The sequence below is a fragment of the Zonotrichia albicollis genome, chromosome 3, assembly GCF_047830755.1.
Source record: "Zonotrichia albicollis isolate bZonAlb1 chromosome 3, bZonAlb1.hap1, whole genome shotgun sequence".
In the NCBI taxonomy this organism is placed as follows: domain Eukaryota; kingdom Metazoa; phylum Chordata; class Aves; order Passeriformes; family Passerellidae; genus Zonotrichia; species Zonotrichia albicollis.
Genome location: NC_133821.1, coordinates 33,275,790 through 33,299,054, shown reverse-complemented (window position 1 = coordinate 33,299,054; position 23,265 = coordinate 33,275,790). Strand labels below are relative to the sequence as shown.

Below are 23,265 nucleotides of genomic sequence, written 5' to 3'. Positions count from 1 at the left end.
ACCTGGAGTCTCCTAATAAAGCAGCCTTGAAAGCAGCACCTCTGCAACACTCTGCATTTCTACCTCTTCCTTTCCCACTTGGCTCCAGAATAATTATCTTCTTTTAACAATGTTCAGAGCAGCTGTACCTATGTCCCACATTTTTTCTTCTTGGGGGAGCTGCCATGTATTTGTAACATTTATTTCACAGTCTGCAGTGAGCATACAACCTGTGCAAATTCCAAGTATTTAACCTTTGTTCCTTGTCAAAGCTTTGCAAATTAACTTAAAATAGCAGAGTGGAATAGGCACCAAGGGGCATTTTCTGGAAGTAACTGATAACATCTTGAAAGTACTGCTTGCCCTTACTGGTTGGTTGGCTTTTGTTGTTAGCTTGTTGTTCAGGCTGAGCTCCCAAAACAAAACTTGCACAGACAGAAAGTCATTATGGTTGTAGAGAGCATGTAAAAGTAAACAGATCTATCAAGACCTGGCTTATTTTCTAAAATATAGGAAAATTAGCTGATAGTAATTTTTTGTGAGTTTTCAGGGTATATATATATATTGTAACAAGGCATAATGTTTCTGTAATGAGAATAACTATTTTGGTGATAACTGGTAATATGTTACTGCGAAGCAGCAGCAGAAAACAGTTGGAAGTACGTACCCATGCAGACAGCAATGAAAATAATTTCTTCCCATTCTTACCTGACTCTCAGTAACCCTCTCCCCATAGTTTATTCTATGATGTCATGTGTCAGGTCCCTTGTGTGACTCAGTACTTTTCAGAAATATTATATATTGTAATAGTTATACTTAGAAATATTAAATATATTAATATATGCCTCTGTTAAAATTGATGATATATACAGATTTATTTTTATAGTTTGTTTCACAGAACAACTTCTCTTGGAAAAATGAATTTATTGAGGCATAAATTTTAACACTGAAAAAGCAGACCTTAGATTTTGTGCTATATTAAAGCTCCGTCCTGCTCACACCCATGCACACACTTAAATTTAAGCATATGAGTGGTACCGAACTCCCTGTGATTACGTGCACAATTAAAATTAAACATGTGTGAAATTCTTTCAGGTCAGAATTTCCAAATTCTTTCACTTGTTTAGAGTAAAGAAAAAACCCAAACCAGTAACCACTCATTCATGTAATAAAATTGCAGTGATATTTATGTCAAGAGACTTACTATCATTTGATAGGAAAAGTAGTTTATAAAACAAATTTTTACTCAACAAAATTAAACTCTCCAACACTGTGATTATGTGCCTGAGTGGCTGACTTTTCTAGTGGGAAAGAGAAATTGATTATTTAACTTTGAGTGTCAGCTGAGATGAATATTTTTATTTTAGAATAAGGTGGCATGTTTCTAAGAAGAGATGATTTTTTTTTAATGTGTACATTTCATTCTTCTGTCAACATGAGTTTAATGTTTTCAGAAAAACTCTGAACAGCATTTTATTTGGTATGGAAATCTGCATTTTGTTTACACGTGGTGCTGAGCTTTGCTAAATCACTCATTAAAGTGTTCACATGATAGATCTGTCTCATTGCAAGTTCAAAATAGATGGTTGTGAAAGTATTGAGACTTTCTGCTCTCAGAACATTTCCCCACCTCTTTATAAAAGAGAATTGTCCCTGGTCATGGTGCACTCTGATCATCACAGCAGAAGACAAATTGGTTTCTCACACCTTGTTAATAATTGCTGTTCTTAGCTGTATAGTGCAAACTAACTGGAGAGGCTCAGGGCCAATAGAGTTCCCATAAAACCTCAGCCACCCAAAATCCAGTCACAGCAATGCCTGACTCTACATCCCCTGTCTTACATGACTCGATTCTCAGCTGGAAGACTTCAGCCCCTGGTTTGGGAAGTGGCTCCCAATCAGCCGGCAAGGTGTGCAGGGAGCAGCTCAGCCTCCCCAGCAGGAGGTGGGGAACCACTTTTCCCTCCTGTTGTAGGGAGGCATCTCTGTCCTCTCGAGAGACACAGACCTGAGATCCCTGCCTGTGCCTTGGCCACTTCTTTTCAGTTAGCAAGGCATCACTCCTCTCTTGTCAGTGCTTGCAAGAAGGAAGGATTGAGGTGGTGCTGCTTCCTTGAAGCATCCAGCAGGGATATGTAAAAGCCAGGTACAATTCCAATGGCTGCCTGACAAGGTTTAATCTCTTACTCCCATTGATCTGGGAGGTTACCTGAGCTATCAGGCTCAAAATGGGGACAGGAGCATGCTCCATGATCCTTGCTGAGGCCATACAGAAAATAGAGAAAGGGCTGTTGGTTCAGGAGGACGAGAGTCTGCTCACTCCCAGGGCTGCTCCAAGATTTTACAGAAGCATTTTTAGGAGCAGAAACATAGCCCTGTTCTCAATCCTTTAATGCAAGTGCCTGAAAAAGCACCTGGTTTTTGAAAGCACCTGGTTTTTGAAAGGCATGATTACACCATGCACTTGCTCATTCCCCCTGCATAGGAGAGGCACCACCAGGAAACACACACTTTGGGGGACCTAGGGGAAGATTTAATACCAGGAACCCACTGGACATGGTCCTGAGGAAGGCTCCTAACTGGGTAGCAGATGTATTTGAGCACCCATGCAGAAATGGTGTGGTTGTGTTCTTCACTTGGGGTTCACTAAATGTGCTGGTGTTCACAGGGGTCTCAGGACAAGAGAAGAGAGAGACGAGAATCTTGACTCCATGTTTCAGAAGGCTGATTTATTATTTTATTATATATATTATACTAAAAGAAAATTATATATTAAAACTTACTAAAATAATATAAGAAAGGATTTCATCAGAAGGCTTGAAAGGAATAGAAAGGAATGAATAATAAAATCTTGTGACTGACCAGAGAGTCTGAGACAGCTGGACTGGGATTGGCCATTAATTAAAAACAACCACATGAGACCAATCAAAGATGCACCTGTTGCATTCCACAGCAGCAGATAATCATTGTTTTTCTTTTCCTCTGAGGCTTCTCAGCTTCTCAGGAGAAAAATCATGGCAAAGGGATTTTTTAGAAAATATCGTGGTGATAAAATGGAACTTTAAGTGCACAGGAACATAAAGTCTGCTCATTGCAGCACATTTGGGGTCTGGGCACCAGGATGTTTAATAGCTCTGGGAAAGGGTTTTGTGTAATGGACCTTGGATTTGCTTGCCTTGGGTTACTACAGCTAGTCCATTCTAAATCTGCCATTCTGGTCCATCACAGGAGAGTTTGAAAAGGAGGAGGAGAAGTCTCTTTGGAAGAGCTCACAGAAGGAATATTTCCAGTGTAAAACAAACAAACTATAAATATTCCAGTATAAGGAAAGGATGTGTACTGGGTGAACTTTGAGATGTGCTCCAAAAATATGCTGCTGACCTCCCACTTGACATGATGTGTTTCCCTATTAAACTGTAATATAATTAGGGCTTGCTCTAACCCTGCCGCTGATTTCATGCTTACATCGATGGAAATGTGGCTTCACCGATCATAAAGAGAGGAAGGTACACATGTAAAATCTAAAATAATCCAGCCCCTGGTAGAAGGAAGGATAGCCTCCAGAAAATGCTTATCTCTCCTGCCTTGCAGGATATTTAGATGTCTTATCACATAATGTATATGAATGTTAGGCCAAAGGTCTTTGAGATCTTGGACTCAAAGTTCAACTCTTCATGGCTGCAGGTGAACTGCAGCTGAGCTGGAGTCTGGGAATTCACATAAGGAAGTGAAAAGGGAACTGGGGACAAAAGGATTGGAATTGGGAGTTGAGGGCAAAGACTCTAATACTGACCAAAGAGAGGATTTGAAAAATAGGTGGTGACTTTGCTGATAGGCAGTCATGGTGCTAACAGCCACCATGATGATAAAAGTTGGTGATGATTATCTCACCTCATTTCATCTCATCCCCTGTGTCTGCTGAATTTCACCCACCAAGCCCCAGTGGAGCTCTGGGATGTATGCAGCAGACACTGGGAGAGGCACAGAGGGCTCTTGGCTGGGGTAGATCATAGGAGAAGGGTGGTCACAACCCCCTGGGTTTGCTAAGAGACCCTCTAGGGCAGGCACATACAGAACTAAGACTCAAGGAGTGGATTTTGTCAGGAAAGCAAAGGATGCTGAAGTCCCTCTGTTACACAGGAATGAGTTTAGAGAGAAGATCCATTAGAGCTCTGTCCTACCAATACCCTGGGAAGGAACACCCATGAAGGAGGAGAAGCTGTATCTGTGTTCTGGGACAGGACTGTGGCCAGGAAGGATGCTTTTACAGCCCTTGATTTATTTTTAAAAATATGCTCAACAGGCATTTTAGAACAAGAAAAGATATATTGAATACATGTTCAATATATCTTTGAACATATATTGAACATATGATATATTGAATATATGTTCAATATATCTTTGAACATATATTCAAGTTAGTGATGAAATCAACAAAACCGACAAATGCTTAGGCACCTGCGTGAATATTTTAAGTATATGGAACATTTATGGAAAAATTGATTTATATATTACATTACATTATTTATAACAATAATGTTATATTGTTATAAATATATTTTATATATTTATAAATATACAATATATTTATATATTATATTTATATACAATATATAAATATAAAATATATATTTTATATATTTATATATACACAATATATTGTGTATATATAACAATAAAACATATTATATTATATTATATTATATTATATTATATTATATTATATTATATTATATTATATTATATTATATTATATTATATTATATTATATTTATTATATTTATTATATTTATTATATTTATTATATTTATTATATTATATATTAATTTTATTATATTAAGTATAGTGACCTTTAATAATTGTAAACCAACCCCCAGCAACTCGAGTCCAAGTTCAATGCCCCTGCTCTGCAAAGAAAGCAGTGTGTACCTCACGCTTGCAGTGAGAGCTCTTTTCTCCTGCAAGCACTCACTGCTGACTTACAGCCTGAGTTCAAGAGATTGCACAGACCACTAAGGAAATTTTGGAGAAGATTTTGGAGCTTAAACATTCACTTTTGCACAAAGCACACCTGTAAAAAAAGACCTGGTGAACTGAAAGTGTTGCCTGCTATATTACACGTTCTCTCCACGTCATACAGATTCTTTATTCACAAAACCAATCATCAACAAAAAATATCAAGCTAGACCATCCCAAGTCAAATCTTTGGGTGATGAAATTAAATTAGTTATGCCATTTTATATCTGCAGGGGATCTGTGGTTTGTTTTGGGTACTCTGTCATATCTGTACTTTCTGTTCCAGCCACGATGCTGATGATTTATCTGACATTTTTTTCTGATACAATGTAAAGCATCTTGGCTTATGCAAGGGCAAGAAATATTTCTTCACTTACAAGGAAACCACCTTCCCCTTCAGAACATCTCTTCAAAGTGGGATGGTAGAGCATGTTTTCCTTTGATCAGCTTTGAATTTATGAGGGAAAAAAACTCCAATAAATTTAAATAGCATTGAACTACACTTTCCCTTTGTGGGAAAAAAAATCAGGATCTACCAAAATTCTAAACATATGGTTTTTTTAGAAAAATAATAGTAATTATTCTTCTTCAAAGATCTGCAATTAATTAATTAATCAGCCCATACATTTAAGAAAATGTCCCTCTAACAAGAGACCACAATATTAGACTTTGCCAGGTGATCTCATCCCAAATGTGTTAGAATAACTATAATTTCACAGAAATAAGAAATAATATTTATAGAGGCTATTTATATGAGATCTTTGTTAATAGCAAGTCTTAAGTTAGGCAAGGCTTTTGAACAGAGAATATTTAGCCATGTATTTAACTGCTGTGCTGAATCTGGGCTTCTGTTTGGCAGTTGAAATATTGTCATCATTTTTAGAGCTCAGTATAAAACTCTTGTATATATAATAAAACTCTTGTATATATAATAAAAACACACCAAGAATCTTTACTGGGGCTGCTTAATGCTACTGCCATGCACACATTCAGTAGTAAGAGCAGATAATAATGCATCAAGAAAGCAAAAAGAAGGCCTATAAGAGTGCTAATTAAAACTAGAAATGAAAATAAAATACAGCAGCCTTATCCATTATATACATTTGGGAATCTCAGCTATTTTACCCTAGAGGATAAAACATTATCCATTTCAGCAGACTGGGATACAGAACAAAAGGAAGATCATCAGGTTAACTTCACAGAGATGATGAATAAAGAGCCCTCTCATTTCCCAGCTCTCCTGATGTTATTTCCAGTGTAGGACTAAAGCCCAGCTCCACAGAAGGAGGCTGTGCATGGTGAATATAAATTCCCATTTCTTCCCCACGTAACCATCTAACCAGCAATGTGGAGTTATCTAACCAGCAATGTGCTCTGAACCAGGACATTCATGGCCCCAAACTTCCCTTCTAAACTTGGGCTTGGTTTTTAAAAAAGTAAAAAACCCATCAGCCGGAGCACTGAGTCTGGAGAGACGGACCTGAGTTGGGTTCTCACATCTGTCTGTGTGGGGTGAAACTTGTGCCTCCTCTTTCTGAGGAGAAATGGTCTCAGCACACTCTGATCATCTGTGCTGCCTGGGGACTCTCACTCTCCCACTCAGGCTCTCCTGTCCTGGAGTTTCGAGCCGATTAGGCAGGAAACCAGATGGTGCCTGACTTTTCAGCCCTGTGCTGAGGACATGCCCTGGGCATGGGGCATCCTGCAGGCTGCTTTTCTCTCTCTGGAACCATTCTCCTTCCAACCTGGGCCAGGGGCATCCTGCAGTCTGCTTTTCTCTCTCTGTGACCATTCTGCTTCCAACCTGGGCCAGGGGCATCCTGCAGTCTGCTTTTCTCTCTCTGGAACCATTCTGCTTCTAACCTGGACATGGGGCATCCTGCAGTCTGCTTTTCTCTCTCTGTGACCATTCTGCTTCTGAGAGTCACTGCAGAGAAGGTGGACCCTACCCCAGCATGGGTAGCATTCCCCACTGGACTGGCATCACCTGGGAAGCCCAGGTGGGTGTAGGGTGTTGGGGCATGCCACATCTTCCCCTGTTGCTGGGGCTGCCTCAGCAGCAGCCTCACAGAGCAATCAGGGTCTGAGTTCAGGGGGTGCTTTTGTGACTGCAATCAGGGCAGTCTCTTTTTAAAGCTGTGTGCAGCTCTATTGGTTTAATTTTATTTACACTTTGTTCTCATTATCTGGGCAAGTTACTGTACAGTCAAAGCCAAACCAGCAAACCCAGGAAGATAAGAGGCTGAATGAACGTTATGATCATTCATGTGCTCCTTTCATGGCAAGGCACATGTGAAGTAGGTGAGAGGACAAATGATAAGCACAGTGAAAGCTGCAGTGGCAGCCTTGTTTCTGTCTTCTGTAGGTTGCAATCTGTGCCATACAGTGTTTTTATCTGAAATGGTGTTTATGTAGGAATCAATGTTTAATAATTAAAAATGTTCATTTGTAATTATTATGACAAATTGTAATTTACATATTTGCCAGACAGATGAGAAGAGCTGTTTAAAGTGTCATAAATGATATTAAATTCCAGAGTATTCTTTATATGTGTACACAGTTCCAAGGACAATCAATAGGAAGAGCTGGATTTTATAGGGGGTATGTGTGTGTGTGTGTGTGTGTGTGTGTATGTGTGTGTGTGTTTGTATTTGTGTGCAACAGCATGATTAATTCAATAATGTGTCAAAAATGCCTGTAACTTAGCACAGTAAAAATAGATATATTCTCTCACTTACTTCCTCTCATCTTGGTGTTCACCTGGAAGACAACAAGGACACAAACCATAATTACATTAGTCCACCCAAGGGAAGCATACACCTTCAGGAAATAATTCCTACACTTTCTTCCAGGTTCCTTCAGGAGGAGAGTTTTGTATGCTGAGAGCCAGTGTGACTAAATGTTGATTTTTCATAGTCCCTGGGGGCTAAATTTATCTCTCACTGAAGTCAATGGTAATCTTTCCATTGACGTAATTAACAGTTGGATCAGGTCTTAATACTTTCATTAGTGATCATTTCTTTACGTGTGAAGACATTGATGAAGTTCAGAATGAGCCTGTGACTGATCTCAAACAAAATCTGGGATGCTTTGTCAAGGTGGAAAGGATGGGGAGAGGGGGAGGAAGGGCAGGATCTGTGAACAAGCAGTTTTCTTGCCATGGAATGGAAGGGACTATAAAGGCACTGTAGGAGACACAATTTGCACTTGTCTGAGGGCAGTTAATATACCTGACCTGTTCTTTTGCTTGTTCAGTGAAGCCAAGGAGTTTGCTGCGTTCTGTCTGGTTTAAGATGTGATTCTTCCATACGTGGGACTTTTTATTGTTGTTGTTGTTTATTGCCTGGATGTATTCAAAGAGAACAAATTTTAATTGCAGGTTATTGTGCTTTGCCAGCTTGTCAGCTGGTGCACAAAGTCCATCTAATTTAAAAAAAAAAAAAAAAAAGCCTTGAAAACTTTCAGGAAAAGGGAACTAAAGATATACTTGTCTGGGCCAGTGTCAGAGCTGTCTCTCACTTAGAGAAGATGGATGTTTGTAGAACTTGCACCTCCACCCCACACTTCTGAAACTCTGCCTATAACAATGGCTGACAAACTTCTGGAACTTCAGTTTAGTAAAGCTGCACTAAAATTCGTCGTAATGTTGTGCCCCAGAATCTGATCCTGAAATGTACATGTTGTACCCAGTGGTAATTTTGTTATCGGTGCCTTCATCTCATTAGGGGAGAAGCAAAAATGAAAATGACAGGAAGCAAAAGAGAAATTAAAAATTACTCATTTAAATTTAGGAAGCTTCCAGGCAGAACCAGAAGGATCAATGGGGAAAAAAAATTTCTAGGAAAAAAGGAACAGAAAAAAGGGGACTGATGAATTCCAGGGATACAGGGAGGGAAAAGAGAGAAGTGAGAAGAGTGGAAACAAGGAAGTGACAAAATAAAAGGAGAAGCTGCTGTTTTAAAGAAATGGGAAATGTAACTTATGGAACCAAAGCAAAAGAGACCAGGGAATGGGATTTTTTAAAGGACAGAATAAATGAAGAGTAAATGGAATTAGAGGGATTGTGATGGAGAAGGCAGTAAGGAAAGAAAGGTAAGCTGTGGGGAGAAAAACAAAGAGCAAAATAATTTTATCTTCAGTGTTAAAGAATAAAAGCTGTTAAAACAGAGCACCTATTTCCCTCCACAAAGCATATACTCATCTTCTCATCTGCTTGAGAGGTATTAAAAGTAAGAGAGTGGCAGGGTTTGCCGCACAGTCTCAGTGAGAGTCGATTCTCTAACCCTGTGATTTTTTACTCCCATTTTTGGACCTTTTAGGTCCATAGAGATCCAACCCTTCCACACCGAATTTTGTCCTTGCTGCTGGAGGCTTGGAGGTTTTTCATTCACTTTTTGGAGAAAGCCTTGGAAGCAGCCCACAGATGCTCAGAGAGTCCCCAGACAGCTGCTGAAAAACTCTGGGCTGGGTGGAGGTGCTACTGCTCCTTCTGCTGCTGGCTGCTCCCATGGTTCCAGCAGTACCAACCCACATGGAAAAACCTGTCCCAGGTTTCACCCCTGGTGTTAGTCCAGTCAGAAGGGAAAATCATCTCAAAATTAGTGCATGTTTTGGTGAACAGGGGAGTCCTGCCACATAGATACAGACCTGAATGTACCACATAGCAAAAATTATCATGAAGGTTAGTTCCCATCACAGAAGTAGGGAGGAATATTTCAGGCAGAGTCAGAAAACCTGATTCTGTCCAGATTTTACCACATGATAACTCTGAATTATGGAAACCTATTTCTCTTGTATGTGCTGTGGAGGGAAAGATTTGTCTTGTCAGGGTTACAGTAATTTCAAAACTGTAAACAATTCAAACCACAAAACACACAGAGAGGCAGGTTTTACTCATGTTATCACTACACATTTGATTTATTTACATCTCATAATACTTTCATCAGACTGAACAGGTTTAATGGAACTGTGTGACCAGAAACCAACCCAGGATCCCATGGATGGGACATGGAGATTTTATTTGTGTTGCTCTGACTGATGTCCTGCAGTAGCATAAATGTTAGGACAGGAGAAAGTTTCTGCTGTGAGACTGGGGTCTGTTCCTCTGTCTGATGGTGTCTGTAGCTCTTTTTAATAATGAGACAGCCATATTTTCATTTTAATCAAATATCCACAGTGTGTCAAGTAGTGTCAAGGGATGTGGAGACAGGACTTGGTTAGAAAGAGGTGAAAGAAAAAGTTATTTTCTCCACACTGAGACTGCAGGAGGGCTGCAAGGACCACACCATGGGGTGGTATTCAGCCTGATTTCTCTGCAGAGGGAAAAGAACCCAGTGCCCTTCAGTCTGGGTGATGGGCTGTGTACCTGGCTTAAGGGAAACAGAAGTTAAGAAAGAACGTGGATGTTACCTCTGTCAAAAAAATGCTGTTGCAGGGGATCTGTCCCCTGCAGTTTGTGAGGAAAGAGAGACATGGATTGGAAAAGGACTGGTAAATGTTCAGGGGGAGGCAAATGAAAGATATTTTATGAGATGGAAAATTAAACTGGCAAGAACATCAGAGTATCTGGTGGCTGTACTGGGTGCTACTTTAACTTCCTGATAGTCTTAATTTTTAATTTATTTTTTTTAAACTGGGATGTGATCCAACTGAGATTAACTAAACTTTGGTTTCAAAAGGGATCTGGATAAAACCTATATGACACAATGGAGCTGGGTTTATTTTTCACTATGGTTTCATTTTCTTTTTTCACTGAAGAGTTTCAAGCCAGGACATGTTTCAGTGGCCTAATCTCAAATGCGCACAGGAACAGTTTCTCTGTTTGCTTTGCAGGGAGGAGCTGCCTCACTTCAGGAGAGGTTCAAGAATGAACACAACTGCCTTGCTGTCAGATTTTAGTGCTGGCTGCAGCTCATGGGCAGTAATGGGACCAGCACTGTGTAGCAAACAAGCAGATGTCAGTGACCATCCACAACTGGATAACATCACTTGGATTTCCAAGGTACTTGGAAGGAGAGAGCTGCTTTTTTTTCCATTATTCTGCAACACTGCTCTGTTTAGCTGAAAACACTCTAAATACATTCCCACTTCTGATACAGCTACCTAAATAAATAAGGACAGACAGTTGCTAAATTTCTGTCATAATTGCAGCAGGCACCTGTTCTTGGCCACTAAAACCGAGGTTGCTAACACATTTCCACAGTGCTTAAAATTTTCCAACCAACTATCTTTTGGGAAGAAATTTTCCACATTTGGCTTCTGCTTGAGAGGATTTTTTTTTCTTCTAGGCTTGAGAAAAACTGTGCCAGCTGTCCTTGAGCACAGCATGAATTATAAAATTGTGCCTCTGAAGTAAAAAAGACGTATTAGGGTGTACCAAGGTGAAATAAAAAGCTAGCTCTAGACCCTTCAAGAGCAAAGTTTTCGGCTGGCATTACACTTGACATTGATTTATCTAGATTAATAAAAATGCAGCAATAACTATGTTTTGATGGAGCTAAGAATGATTTATCTATAGGTGAGTGAAAAAGAAAAAAAGCTCGCAGCTCACAGGAGCTGTAGGTGGAGAGCTGCCAGGTAGGTCAGAGGAGTTCTCTGCTGCCCTCACAAAATGCACTTCTTTGTTTGCAGAGAACTGGGTGCGACTGCACCTTCCACGGGAGGGAAACCCACGTCACTGCTCCAGGCTCCCTCCTTTCCCACCACATCAGTACTTTTCTTTCCAGAGCAGGTACCTAAATGTGAAATAGGAGTGTTAATTTTGCTAAGTTACTGGCACTTGGACATTAAAAAAACCTAAGTTTACTACTCAGACTGTGTGGCCAATATTATATCTATATCTATCTATCTATCTATCTATCTATCTATCTATCTATATACACACACACATATACATCCATACAACCACAAGCACACAGAAGGGAGGTACAGAGGGACTTTCAAATTACTATTCTTAATCCTGTAAACTACTATTCTACTACTAATCTGTATTCTTGACAAAACACTCCAAGTAATTAAAATACCCCAGAATATACCTCTCCAGACTTATTACCTATTATCAAAACTGGCATATTGAACATTATAAAATTCTTCAACCATTTGGAGCACTTGATTGGAATTTACATTTTATACACGAAGGTATACATTTTATGTTTGTTTAGTTACAATATACTCAAGCATGAAATGTCCTGGTCTTTCCAAGTCAAGTACAGACACTTGAAGACTGGCTTAATAACAAGTTTGCATGTGTTATATATGAATTATTATTGCACTGGATGATCCCATGCATCTGTCTTTGTAAGCTTTCTGTGTCTCCCCCAGCTAAAGTTTTTTTTGGTGTTTTGTTTTTGTTTTTTGGGTTTTTTTAACATCATATTTTCTAGCACTTTGAAGGCTGTTAGAAGGTAATTTCTATCTGTTAACAAACCAGAAGGGAAAAAAAGAACTAAACAAAAGTCCCTTTACCACAGCCACAACCATATTTCCCTCTCTGCCGTAGGAATCCCCTGTTTTTTTCATAAGATCATAAGGAAATCGCATGCTGCTGTGTTTTAAGAAAAGTTTTTAAAAATACCCTAACAAAACAAACAAAAACCCCAAACAGTGCTATTTTTAGCTTTCTATAATTTAATTAAACGGGTCTTTCCTCCTCAGAGTAAAACACCGAAGCTTTCTCCTTTATGTGAAATGAACTTTTTGCTGTCATCTAAAGTAGAGGGAGGAGGAGGAAGAGTGATAGAAACGGGGGAGGCAGGGGGGACATGAACATTTTTTTTCCCTCTAGAGAAAGATCGCACTTTTCAGTCCTTTCGAAAAATACACAATTGCCACTTTTTTTTGCCGTCTTTTTTTGTTTTGTTTTGGTTTGGTTTGGTTTGGTTTTTGTTTTTTTTTTGTCGCTAGAGGGACTTTGATTTATTGTCAGAAGCAAAATGGCCCGGAGAAAGAAACTCCCGGAGTCTTAACAAAAATAAATAAATAACTAAGGGGGGAATGGTGAAGGGGGAAGGCGAAGGGGTCAGTCGGGGTGCCGAGCGATGCTGCTGCTCGGCCCGGCTCGGCGCGGTGGTGCCGTTCCGTGCGGTTCCGTGCCGTGCCGTGCCGAGCCGTGCCTTGCCGAGCCGTGCCGGCGGGGAAGCCTTGCATCACCGCCCCGGCCCGCTTCCCTCCTCCCTCTCTTTCGGAGAGGCTATTAATAGCATGACATCAGCCAGGGACTCGCCGCCAGAGTAAATACCAGCGCTGCCCGCTCGGCTATAAAAGGGGGGTGATGCAACCCGTGCGAGCGGCAGAGGCGCGGGGAGCCGAGGGAGCCGCTCTCCCGCGGGAGGCGGCGGAGCAGCGCGGAGCGTAGCGCGCCGGGGCTGCCGAGCCCCTTCCCTCCTGCCGGGACAGCGGCGGCACCAAGGTAGGTGCGAGCAGGACAGGGGCGGCCGGGACTGAGGGGCTGAGCTCCGGGAGGCTGTCCCGCCGCCGAGGGAGGGATGGAGGGAGGGATGCCCGCCGAGGGACCCGCGCCGCCGGCAAAAGTTTCGCCGCCGCGGGCGAAGTCTGGCGCGGCGGTGCCGCCGCCTGCCGTGAGCTCCGGGAGAGCCCCCTCCGCCCGGCCCCGTCCCGGCGCTCACATCTGGGGGAACCCCCTGCCCGGGCTGCCGCCAGATGTGAGCGCCGGGAGAGCCTGCCCGGCCCCCGCTGTCCCCGGCGCGCAGCGCCGCTCGGCACCGCGCGGTGGCGGCCGCGGCGGGAGCACGGCAGCTCCGGAGCCGCGGGATGCCCGAGAGGAGCGGGGACACGGCAGCCCCGGAGCCGCGGGATGCCCGAGCGGAGCGGGGACACGGCAGCCCCGGAGCCGCGGGATGCCCGAGCGGAGCGGGGACACGGCAGCTCCGGGATGCCCGAGCGGAGCGGGGACACGGCTCCGGCAGCTCCGGGATGCCCGAGCGGAGCGGGGTGCCCGGCGTTGGGGACAGGCGGCGGCGGCACCGCCGGGACAAGCACGGAGGAGCCGCGGCGGGACAGCCCGGGCCGTGACAAATCGGCACTGCCGCGGGCAGAGTTGTCTCTGATATTCCCTTAAACCGAGCTGGAACTTGTGGTGACAGCCGGGGATATCCGCTCTCCTTTCGGTCCCTGTGTCCCTCCTTGGCGTGGGGTAGATCAGTTGCTGAACTGTTGCCTAAGCAAATCAGGCGTGACACAACGGACAGCTTCTTTCAGAGAACCGGTTTCCTGTTGGAAATCGATTTTCCTCCTAGTAACAGCGTTTGAGAAACTGAAAGGCAGCCGAGAAAATGCCTCGGGAGCGATGTGGGATGTCAGAAAGCTTAAGGTCAACTAGCGTGCACAGAGGTTGTGAACTGTAATTGCTCTTAATGCTGTTTAAGATTAACCTCAGTGGTTATCAAGGTTTATTGCATCAGCACCAGAGGAAAAGGAATTCGTATGAAGAAATAAAACCAAGAAGCACAGTCAGCCATCTGCTGTTAAGCAAGAAAAAAACTGAAAGTAGTCACTTTCAATATTGAAATTAAACAAGCATGTCCTTAAATAATGGAAGAGCACAGCCAGGAAGCCTGTTCAGATTTTAAAATCTTGGCCGAGGAGATGTAAAAGCTCATTGTAGATGAAAAGAATCATCTTCAAAACAACAAACAAAAAGCAGGGGGAGAACGAATGAATGGAGTTGTTTGAACCTACCTGAATAGGGAGGGTAAAACTGTTGAGAATTCCAGAAGTGAGGCTAAAGCAATGAAGCATTAACCGAGCCCGGGAACAGGCTGTGCCGGGAGCAGGACAGGGCTCAGAAGTGTTCAGCACCTCCAGCGGCAGCAATTGCAGGACATGTGCGTGGTCTGACAAAGTAAACAGAGATTGTAGCAGAGAGGCCACCATGGAATCACGCTCTAAGGCTTGATACTCTTATTCCTACTGCTTCCCCAGCCTTCCCAAACCCAGAGGAAATGAGATAGTGTTCTGCATGGCTTTGGGACAGAGGGACAAATTGTACAAAAATTGGGACTAGGCAGGGCAACTTGTTGCAAAATTGGGACAAGGCAGGGCAACTTGTTGCATTTTTTTTAATAGTAAAATCTAATTTTCCTATTTGTAAAACATTTCTGAAAGCAGATTTGTTCCTCAGAAACTGCCAAACATCTAGCTTGTTGGAGCAATTAGAGTTGCATTTCAGGATGGCTGGGAGGGCAGTGAGCTGTCTGGGCAGGAGAGCAGCCAGCTCCTGTGGTCAAGGACACTTTCTCCTGCTCTGGGCACCTGACCACTTCTCTGTTACACACTGGTGACAGGAGGGTGAGAGGACCTGAAGCCATTGCAGTAGGGTTTGGTGGTGTTTGTGGTGCACTTAGCACTAACCACTAGAAATCCACAATTAACACAATTTCTCAGGCACATTCTTGGTTTCCTCTGGCGCTGCTGCTGGCCTTAATTAAAAGTTCACCTAAACTGAAAAATAATTGAATAAACCAGCAGAGCTTGAAAATTATTAGCCCAACTAATTATCTAGGAGGCTGGAAAAACAGTTTTACTGCTACTTCAAGAATCCTGGTTGGATTGAATTATACAGAATTAACTTTGTTGAACGAAGCCATCATCAGCATTCAAGGACACTGAGTCAGTGAAAATAACTGAAATTTCTGCTGGCAGTGAGGGGTTCAGTGTCATCTGGAATTAGCCTGTTTAAATTAGTTGTATGGTTGAATGTTGGTAAATGGTAAATAATACTGGGAGGACTTCAGCTGGAAATTAATAGGGCCATTTCTGACTTGCTGGAAAAGAGTAACTGCTAGCTTTCTGAGATTATAGGATTAAACTGTATCAGTACTTTAAATGTGACTCATGAGCAGGGGCTTTCTGAAGAGAATTACATAAATTTCCCAAGGTCTTTCTGAATAACAAATTGTTCCAAATAATTTCCCCATCTTGAATAACTACGGGTGAAATCCTGGCCCCATTGAGGTCAACAGAAAAAGTCCTTTTGATTTCCCTGGGGTCCGGATTTCACCCTGAGACTCTGGGAAATGTTCAGCTATTCTGTCACTGGGAGAGGAAGAAGTGAGGAAGACTGCAGTTGGACCTGATATTTTCCAGCAACAGGCAATTCACACTCCTGTGATTTTTGTGTTTGCCTCACAGCCATGAACCAGGTTCTATTCTCATTTGCACCAGTGTGGATTTACAGTGTATTTTTAGATATCTCTGAGCAAATTCAATCTTCTTGTCAAGGCACATGACCCCAAACATTTCTTGCTGGGTTCCAGAAGTAACATACAAGGAACTGTGCAGTTCTGGGTTGACCATGTGGAAATTTAGCTTACCCACACTGCTACCCTGAGGCAGCTGTTTGCTTACCTGCAAAGTTACCTACCAAGTTAATTACAATTGACTTTCCTGTAATTATTGTGGTTCTAATGCAGAGTAGATAATTACATACTGTAGTTATCTATACCACTATTAAAAAAAAAAAACAAAACAAAACAACAACAACAAAACCAAAAATCTCTGCAGCAAAGATAGCTGGAAAACCAACATAGTAAAATCCAATTTAACACAAGTCACTTTGTGAACCAGGAAAGTATTACAATCTGTTTTCCTGTGGATTTGCACCTTTTGTCCCTTGGACCATACACAAAAGGTGTTCAGTTTTCTTCCAGACCTCTTATCTCACCTCTGCTGGGTGAGAGATGGGCTGTGGCTTGCAGGGATGTGTGCATCAGCAAACCCACTGAGTTTGGCTGACTGACTGCTGAGTTTTGCCCCTTCCTCACTCAGTGGGGCCACCAGTTTTCACAGAGCACATGGGGCCTCTCTCCCTTCAAAACTGGCTAAAAATAACTAACAAGAATGACTAAAAAGAAAAAAGTAGAGAGCACTGTTGGATAGGTTTGTTTTCTTCAGAAATCCACTAGAAACAAGCTTTCTCCACGGGTTTATATTTACATAATTCCCCTAAAGACTCTTCAATCACACTGTTTTATGTCAGCAGAAGATCCAGCCATAAATATTTAAGAATTTCAAGCCTCTCGTAGAGGGCACATAAGGACAGTTTCGAATTTTACAAGAGCAAAGGAATGAAAGAAACGGCTTCACATTTTTCATGAGTCAATCCCTCCAACTCAGCCTGTGCTGTGGAGCCACAGAGCATGTAGAGACTTTTGCCTTTGTGTCAGCTCTTATTGTTAACTATTTTCCAGGGGTTTATAGCCAAATGTACAACTGTGTGTAAAATTGAGTGTGATAACTTTGTGACAGATCTTGTTGTGGTTAGCAATTTCAGCTTCTAGTAAAACTCATTGAGCTAAGTGTAGCTGAGAAAAAGGTTTGCTCTGTCCATTTGAAGCTGGAATTTGTTGTGGTATAGCTCTGAAGATGAAGATACTCTAACTCTCCTACTATGCTTTAAATAATAGTACTACTTATTTGCTTTCTGATTTTTGTTCTTATTTTCTTTCTCTTCCTATTCACTCAGTTCTCATTTGTCACACACTACCAGTTTAAAACTTAACAGTATACATACTTGCACTCAATTTTTTAAATATCAAGTTTCAGAAAGACCTAGAAATTGTGTCTCATGCTGATACTATTCTTACTTTTAAATACTAACTTTGACTTAACATAAAGTTGAAGGTTTTTTGAGTTCCAAATTCTTAACTGCTTGTCTCTTTTGAGGGATTGGGATAGACTAGGAATGGGGACTGAAGCAATGTAACTACAGTATTATTCACAGTATGAAATATATCTCTAAGAGGTATTTTTTGCCTTTCTAAAGTTGTTAAAGACTACCAATATTATCTCTTTTTCTCTTTCAGCAAAATGATGGTCCAACACTCAGGCCAGGTATCTGCATTAGAAGTCAGCGCCTCCGCAATTGTTCCCACTTTGTCCCCTGCAGGGTCACTGGGGTTTGATGATTTCACAAATTTAACCCCTCTGGTGAAGGAGGAACTGAGGTTTGCCATTCAGAACAAGCGTCAGTTCCACAGGATGTCTTCCACTTTGGACACAGTGACTGTTTCTGAAAGGCCAGTTGAAACATCAATGCTGAAAACAGAGGTAAGGCTCTTTAAACAGAGTTTTGGTGTGAATGATTAATTCTCTAACAGAGTTTTGCCACAAGACCACTAAGTGTATTAACTATAGGCAACCCCCTGTACCATACTTGTTTCCTCTTAAGCCAGCTGCTTGGCTTTCTGTTGAGTGCTTCAGGCAAACCCTCTGGTATTTCTCATAGTTGGATATAGTTTGATTTTCAATTATGAAGAACAGGCAGTGTTTTACAGTGCTTAGAACAAGTGCTAATCTGGTTTCCCTGCCCAGTGTTGGCTGGACTTGGAATAAGTCACTGCTGAACTTCTGTTTGCCTGAGGACAGTCCAGCAGAACCCGTGGGGGTTAAGGCATGGACCTGCTCTGTCCACACTATATTTTTGCTTAAAGGTGACACTATCCATGAAAAACATTGCTCTTTGAAAGTGGAGAAATAGCTTTGGTTAAGAAAAGAGTTACACCTTGGTCTGAGCTTCCTCAGGAAACAGAAGGAAGTGTGACAGTGTGCCCTTTTTGGTGCTGCCTTTAATTCACTCACTTCTGGCTGCCTCACTCATGACACATCCTCCATGTGCTCCCTGTGCCCCTCCTCCTTTTCCTCCCTGGGAAATGGAGGAGACACAGAGGTGTGGGAGCCCGGGGAGACATTCAGTAAGTTTTTTGAGTACCACTGATTTTAATGAGCCATCATATAGATTACATACAACCCCCCTCCAGTCAGGTTTTCATTGACAATTCTAATGAAGTTCCTGCCCTTCTACAAGATCAGAATCACACTTTTGTGTAACTCATGATGTGAGCACTGACAGCACTTTCCATGTCGATTTTAAAAATCCAGAAGTTATCAAAATACAGTTTTCTCCTGTTTACAGCATCTTATGCATTGTGTGTATCTGTTTTTGTGGGACAGTTTTCTCCTGAAGAGGATGAAAGAAAAAAGAGAAGAAGGGAAAGGAATAAAATTGCTGCAGCAAAGTGCCGAAACAAAAAGAAGGAAAAAACAGAATGTTTGCAAAAAGTAAGTGACTGAATAGAATTGTTCCGAATCTGTCACCCTGCCACGACCCAAAGATAGTATTGTTATAGTAGGAAATCAGAAAGATATCCTCCAAAGCTTTGTGAACCCTTAAAAGCATTAGTTATGAAAAATAAACATGCCAAATATTAAATCCAAACCTGGTTGAAACAGGCATAAAGTGAAAGCATGGTCGGAGTGAAAAGAGATTGCTGTTTCAGTGACCAATCTTTCTATGGGGATAATGTTAATTTGAATGTGGACACTGCACACAAAATGAAGTAAAATCATGTTACATAAAATATTCACCTGCAAGTAATTTCTGACTTCTTTATGAATAGAGTGGTATGGAAGCTTCAATTCTCTGTCCTAGGAGCCCAGGCACATCTTCACCTCCTGTGCTGTGATATAAAACTGAATTTCAGTAGCACCACTCCTGTATCTAGGTATACAGGCCTGTATATCCCTATATCTAGGGGCAGGGAAAAAAAGCTGTGTTTGCACTTTGCTAGTTTAACATGGGTTTATAGATATGTGAGCTGATGTTCCGGGGAGTTAAGAAGCAACGTAGATAATTTTGGGTCAATTTTTGACCCAAAAAGCTCAGAATAATTTTGAAGAAGATAGCAATAATGCTCTGGGTATCTGTCACTGTAAGTGAATACAAGTTTGGATTTTGCTTTTCATCTTCCATTACATTCTCTAGAGGCCAAATGAGGTAACTCTCAATCTGGTTTTCAGGCCATTACTGACTGGGGAATGTACAGTTTCATTGTTTCAGCACACTAAGTACATGTGATTCCTTTCTCTGCCAGCCATACGCTTTCCCACACTTAAACACAACAACTGTAAGGAAAAAACCCAGTGACTTACTGTTTGAACTTCTGAGTGTAAAATTGTGTGTGTGCTTTGTGCTAGGAATCGGAGAAGCTGGAGACGATCAATGCGGAGCTGAAAGCCCAGATTGAGGAGCTGAAGAACGAGAAGCAGCATTTGATATACATGCTCAACCTGCACAGGCCCACCTGCATAGTCCGTGCACAGAACGGGAGGACACCTGAGGATGAAAGAAATCTTTTTATTCAACAGATCAAAGAAGGCACATTGCAAGGTTAAGTGATACAGCAAGCGTGGAGATATTTAAAATGTTTTTCACAGCTACCAGAATCCGTGGGGGAGTCTGACATAAAGTGTAGGATTCTATAAGTCAAGAGCCTTTAGGAAGGGCAGATTGCTCTCATGAGTGGAAAGAATCATTTTGGCTTGACAGCGATCCTTGCCCTTGGAAGATCTGGTCTCAATCAAACTGAGGAGCCTTCTGCCTCCAATGTAGGGTTTGCACCTGTCATACTTGCTGTACCTAGGAGCTACAGACAACAGCTTCTGAGGTTTTAGCTCTGCTAGCATGCAGTATGTGCACTCACAGGTTTGTGCTAGAACACTATGACTTCCAGCCATGCACGGGGTACAGACAGCTCTGCTGGATGGACACTGCTCTTCCTTGTTGCTGGTAGGGAAAGAGGACTGAGTACTTTTGAATTTCCAGGAGGATGGTTTCTGGCAGAATGTACTGATGTGTAATGTTGCATTCTAACCTAACACACACACACAAAAAACCCCCTGTAGTTCAAACCAAGCTTTATCATATTTTTCACAACGCTCATGTGGGTTTTTCTGTGACTCATCTCAGTGACTTAATTTGAAGGGTCTAGTAAGTGTGACAAAGAAAAGTTCCTTGCAAAACATCTAGGTAGCCTAGCTTGTATTTTATGAGCTATCACCCCAGATACTACCCCCTGGGGACAATTCAATTTTTCCTTGAATTGCTGAAGAGCAGCTTGTACCGTCACTTACTGACTTGTTGACTTGAGCCCACTGAATTGGAAAGGAGGAACTAAATGTGCATGGGGTATTGATAGAGGTTTTGCTCAAGTAAAGAACCGCAGGAGTGAATCCCAGACACCTGAGCCTTGAAAAAAATAAATATTTTTTAAAATTCATCTAGGATCTAATTATAAGCCTTAATTCATGCTATTACCCCTCAGTCACAGAAGAGGTTCCATGGATGTCAGTGGGTCTGCTCATGCAGATAGCTCTTACAGGCATAAGAGCTTGGCAAAGATTTTTCCATCCTTGTCAGGATTACTTCCTTTTGCCAGGTGACTCAGAGGGAAAAGTTATGATTGTAGCTACTTTTGTTTTACATTTGAGTGGCAACTACAGTCAATCTAAAGTTATTTAGAATCTAAAGGAGGCAAGAGTTTTGATGTAGTGAATAATTGTTTAATTTTTTTATTAAATACTAACCATGGATGTTTTTGAACTGGTAGAAGAGCTGCTGGACAAAACAATTGGAGCTATGAGTGTTGAAATTCTGATGTTTCTGTGAAATTCTCATATTGTTTATTTCTATAAAATATACCCTTACATTTTTTTTTGTAAAAGAAAGTATTATCCTTATTTATCACTAATATCATAATGAGTAGAGCTAATAAATACTGCGAGCAAGATAAAACTGAAAACACAAGTGTTGGGCTGTCTTTTATCTCTTGGTGTTTAATATTGTATATTCCTAAACTTCACCAGTTGTACTTGAGACACCACTATTAAAAACATTTATCCTTCATCTTTTTTGAAGATGAGGCACTGAGTGTCCTGAATTATTGGGTGCAGATAATGTGCCTTTCAACATTTTGTACCTCCATCAGTGGTGTCTGACTGTTCAATGCCACAATCCAAACAAAGCAAAATACAAGTGGAGCTTACAGTGCGTAATATTTTACACCAGTTCTGCAGTGTTGAAATTGTGTGTTTGTTCTAAAGGCTAAACTTGAAGATACCTCAGTCATGAGCTTCTTACCCTGCAAGTCTCGCATGAGTCCATCACATATTGTACCTGGTCCTCATATGATTTTTATATTCTGCAACAGAAATACTTAGTACCATTTCCTAAGATCTGGATATATTGTAATGTCCTGTATCACATGTTAAGGGTATGTGCTTCATGTATCTGAACAGTGAATGTATTACAAAAATGACATTCTAGGTCCAATTCTGTCTTAAGAATCCATGATCTTTCTGTATATTGGAAGGAGGTTCTATTGACTTCAGTGAGAGTTTTCTCATGTCCTGTGAGCAGAGTTTGGAGCCTCTGTGGCAACTTCTCTGGTTTAAAGGGCGAGTTCTACATGTAATTGGGCCAGCTGTTTACCAGACAACAGACCTACATGGAGTGTGTACAATAAACTTGTCAAACAATGTTCATTATTTGACTAATGGGGAAATACAAAACCAAGGCATCGCCCCAGTTTTGTACACCTTGGCTTTGCTTTTTGCCTCTCAAATACCTGCAGACATGGCTGTTTGTCTCATGATTGGTTATAAAGTGTTACCACAGAGACTGTAATGACAGAATTCATGTGTCTCCCTTAGGGAATTTGTATGGTTCCTTTAACCATATCACTGGTGACGCAGGCGTCATGCTTTTGTTGCTTGATCTTATTTACTCGGCACGCCAAATGTTAATATCGTACCACTACTATTGTCAGAAGAGAATCTATTTTTATTTCTTTACATGTGCAGTCATAGCTGCTCTGTATTCCTTTTGTGTGTGTGTGTGTGTGCGTGCTCCTGCACGCTGCTCTGGAAATGATGGTACTCAGGGTCACTTGACTGTGCCCAGGAAAAGAGTGTTTGAACAGCTACACAGTATGTTGCATGAGTTTTCTCAAAGTATACTTTATTCAGGAGAACCCTTAAAATGCATTAAAAAGCAGTTTGTTTTCTATTCTCAAGTTTGTTTTGATACTTTAATAAAAAAGAATTAATATATATTTATTCACGTGTCATTTAATTCATTCTACGTGTCAAAGTCCAAGAGCAACTTCATTCTCTTGAAACAACACTGAAATATTAAAAAGCAAACACTCTTTATGGGTTTGCAACAATGAGCATCTTATAAGGTGAAACTGGTACTGTTCACTGCTTGTCAAGGTGTAAACAAAATTTTGTTGTTGCAAGGTTGATTGTGAATTCCAGGCCAACTTCTTATTCGTGGCCTAGAGCTTAGATTAAAGGACTGGAAAACAAAACTCCTAAACCTTTGCTAACCTGATAGGAAAGGTTAGGAACAACCAACCACCTGATAGTTATTTCAACTTTCTGGCTCCCTAATGAATTTAATGCTTTTGCTACTCT

The 23,265-nt window shown here is 41.4% G+C and overlaps 1 protein-coding gene across 1 annotated transcript; it reads left to right on the top strand.

Moving 5' to 3' along the window:
• Positions 1 to 13,244: 13,244 nt before the first annotated feature.
• ATF3 (activating transcription factor 3) lies at positions 13,245 to 21,057 on the top strand. The gene is made up of 4 exons (XM_074537111.1): positions 13,245 to 13,402; positions 17,817 to 18,060; positions 18,964 to 19,071; positions 19,987 to 21,057. Exons 2-4 carry the CDS (start codon positions 17,821 to 17,823, stop codon positions 20,182 to 20,184), a joined length of 546 nt encoding a protein of 181 aa, XP_074393212.1. The 5' UTR covers positions 13,245 to 13,402; positions 17,817 to 17,820; the 3' UTR covers positions 20,185 to 21,057.
• Positions 21,058 to 23,265: the final 2,208 nt, after the last annotated feature.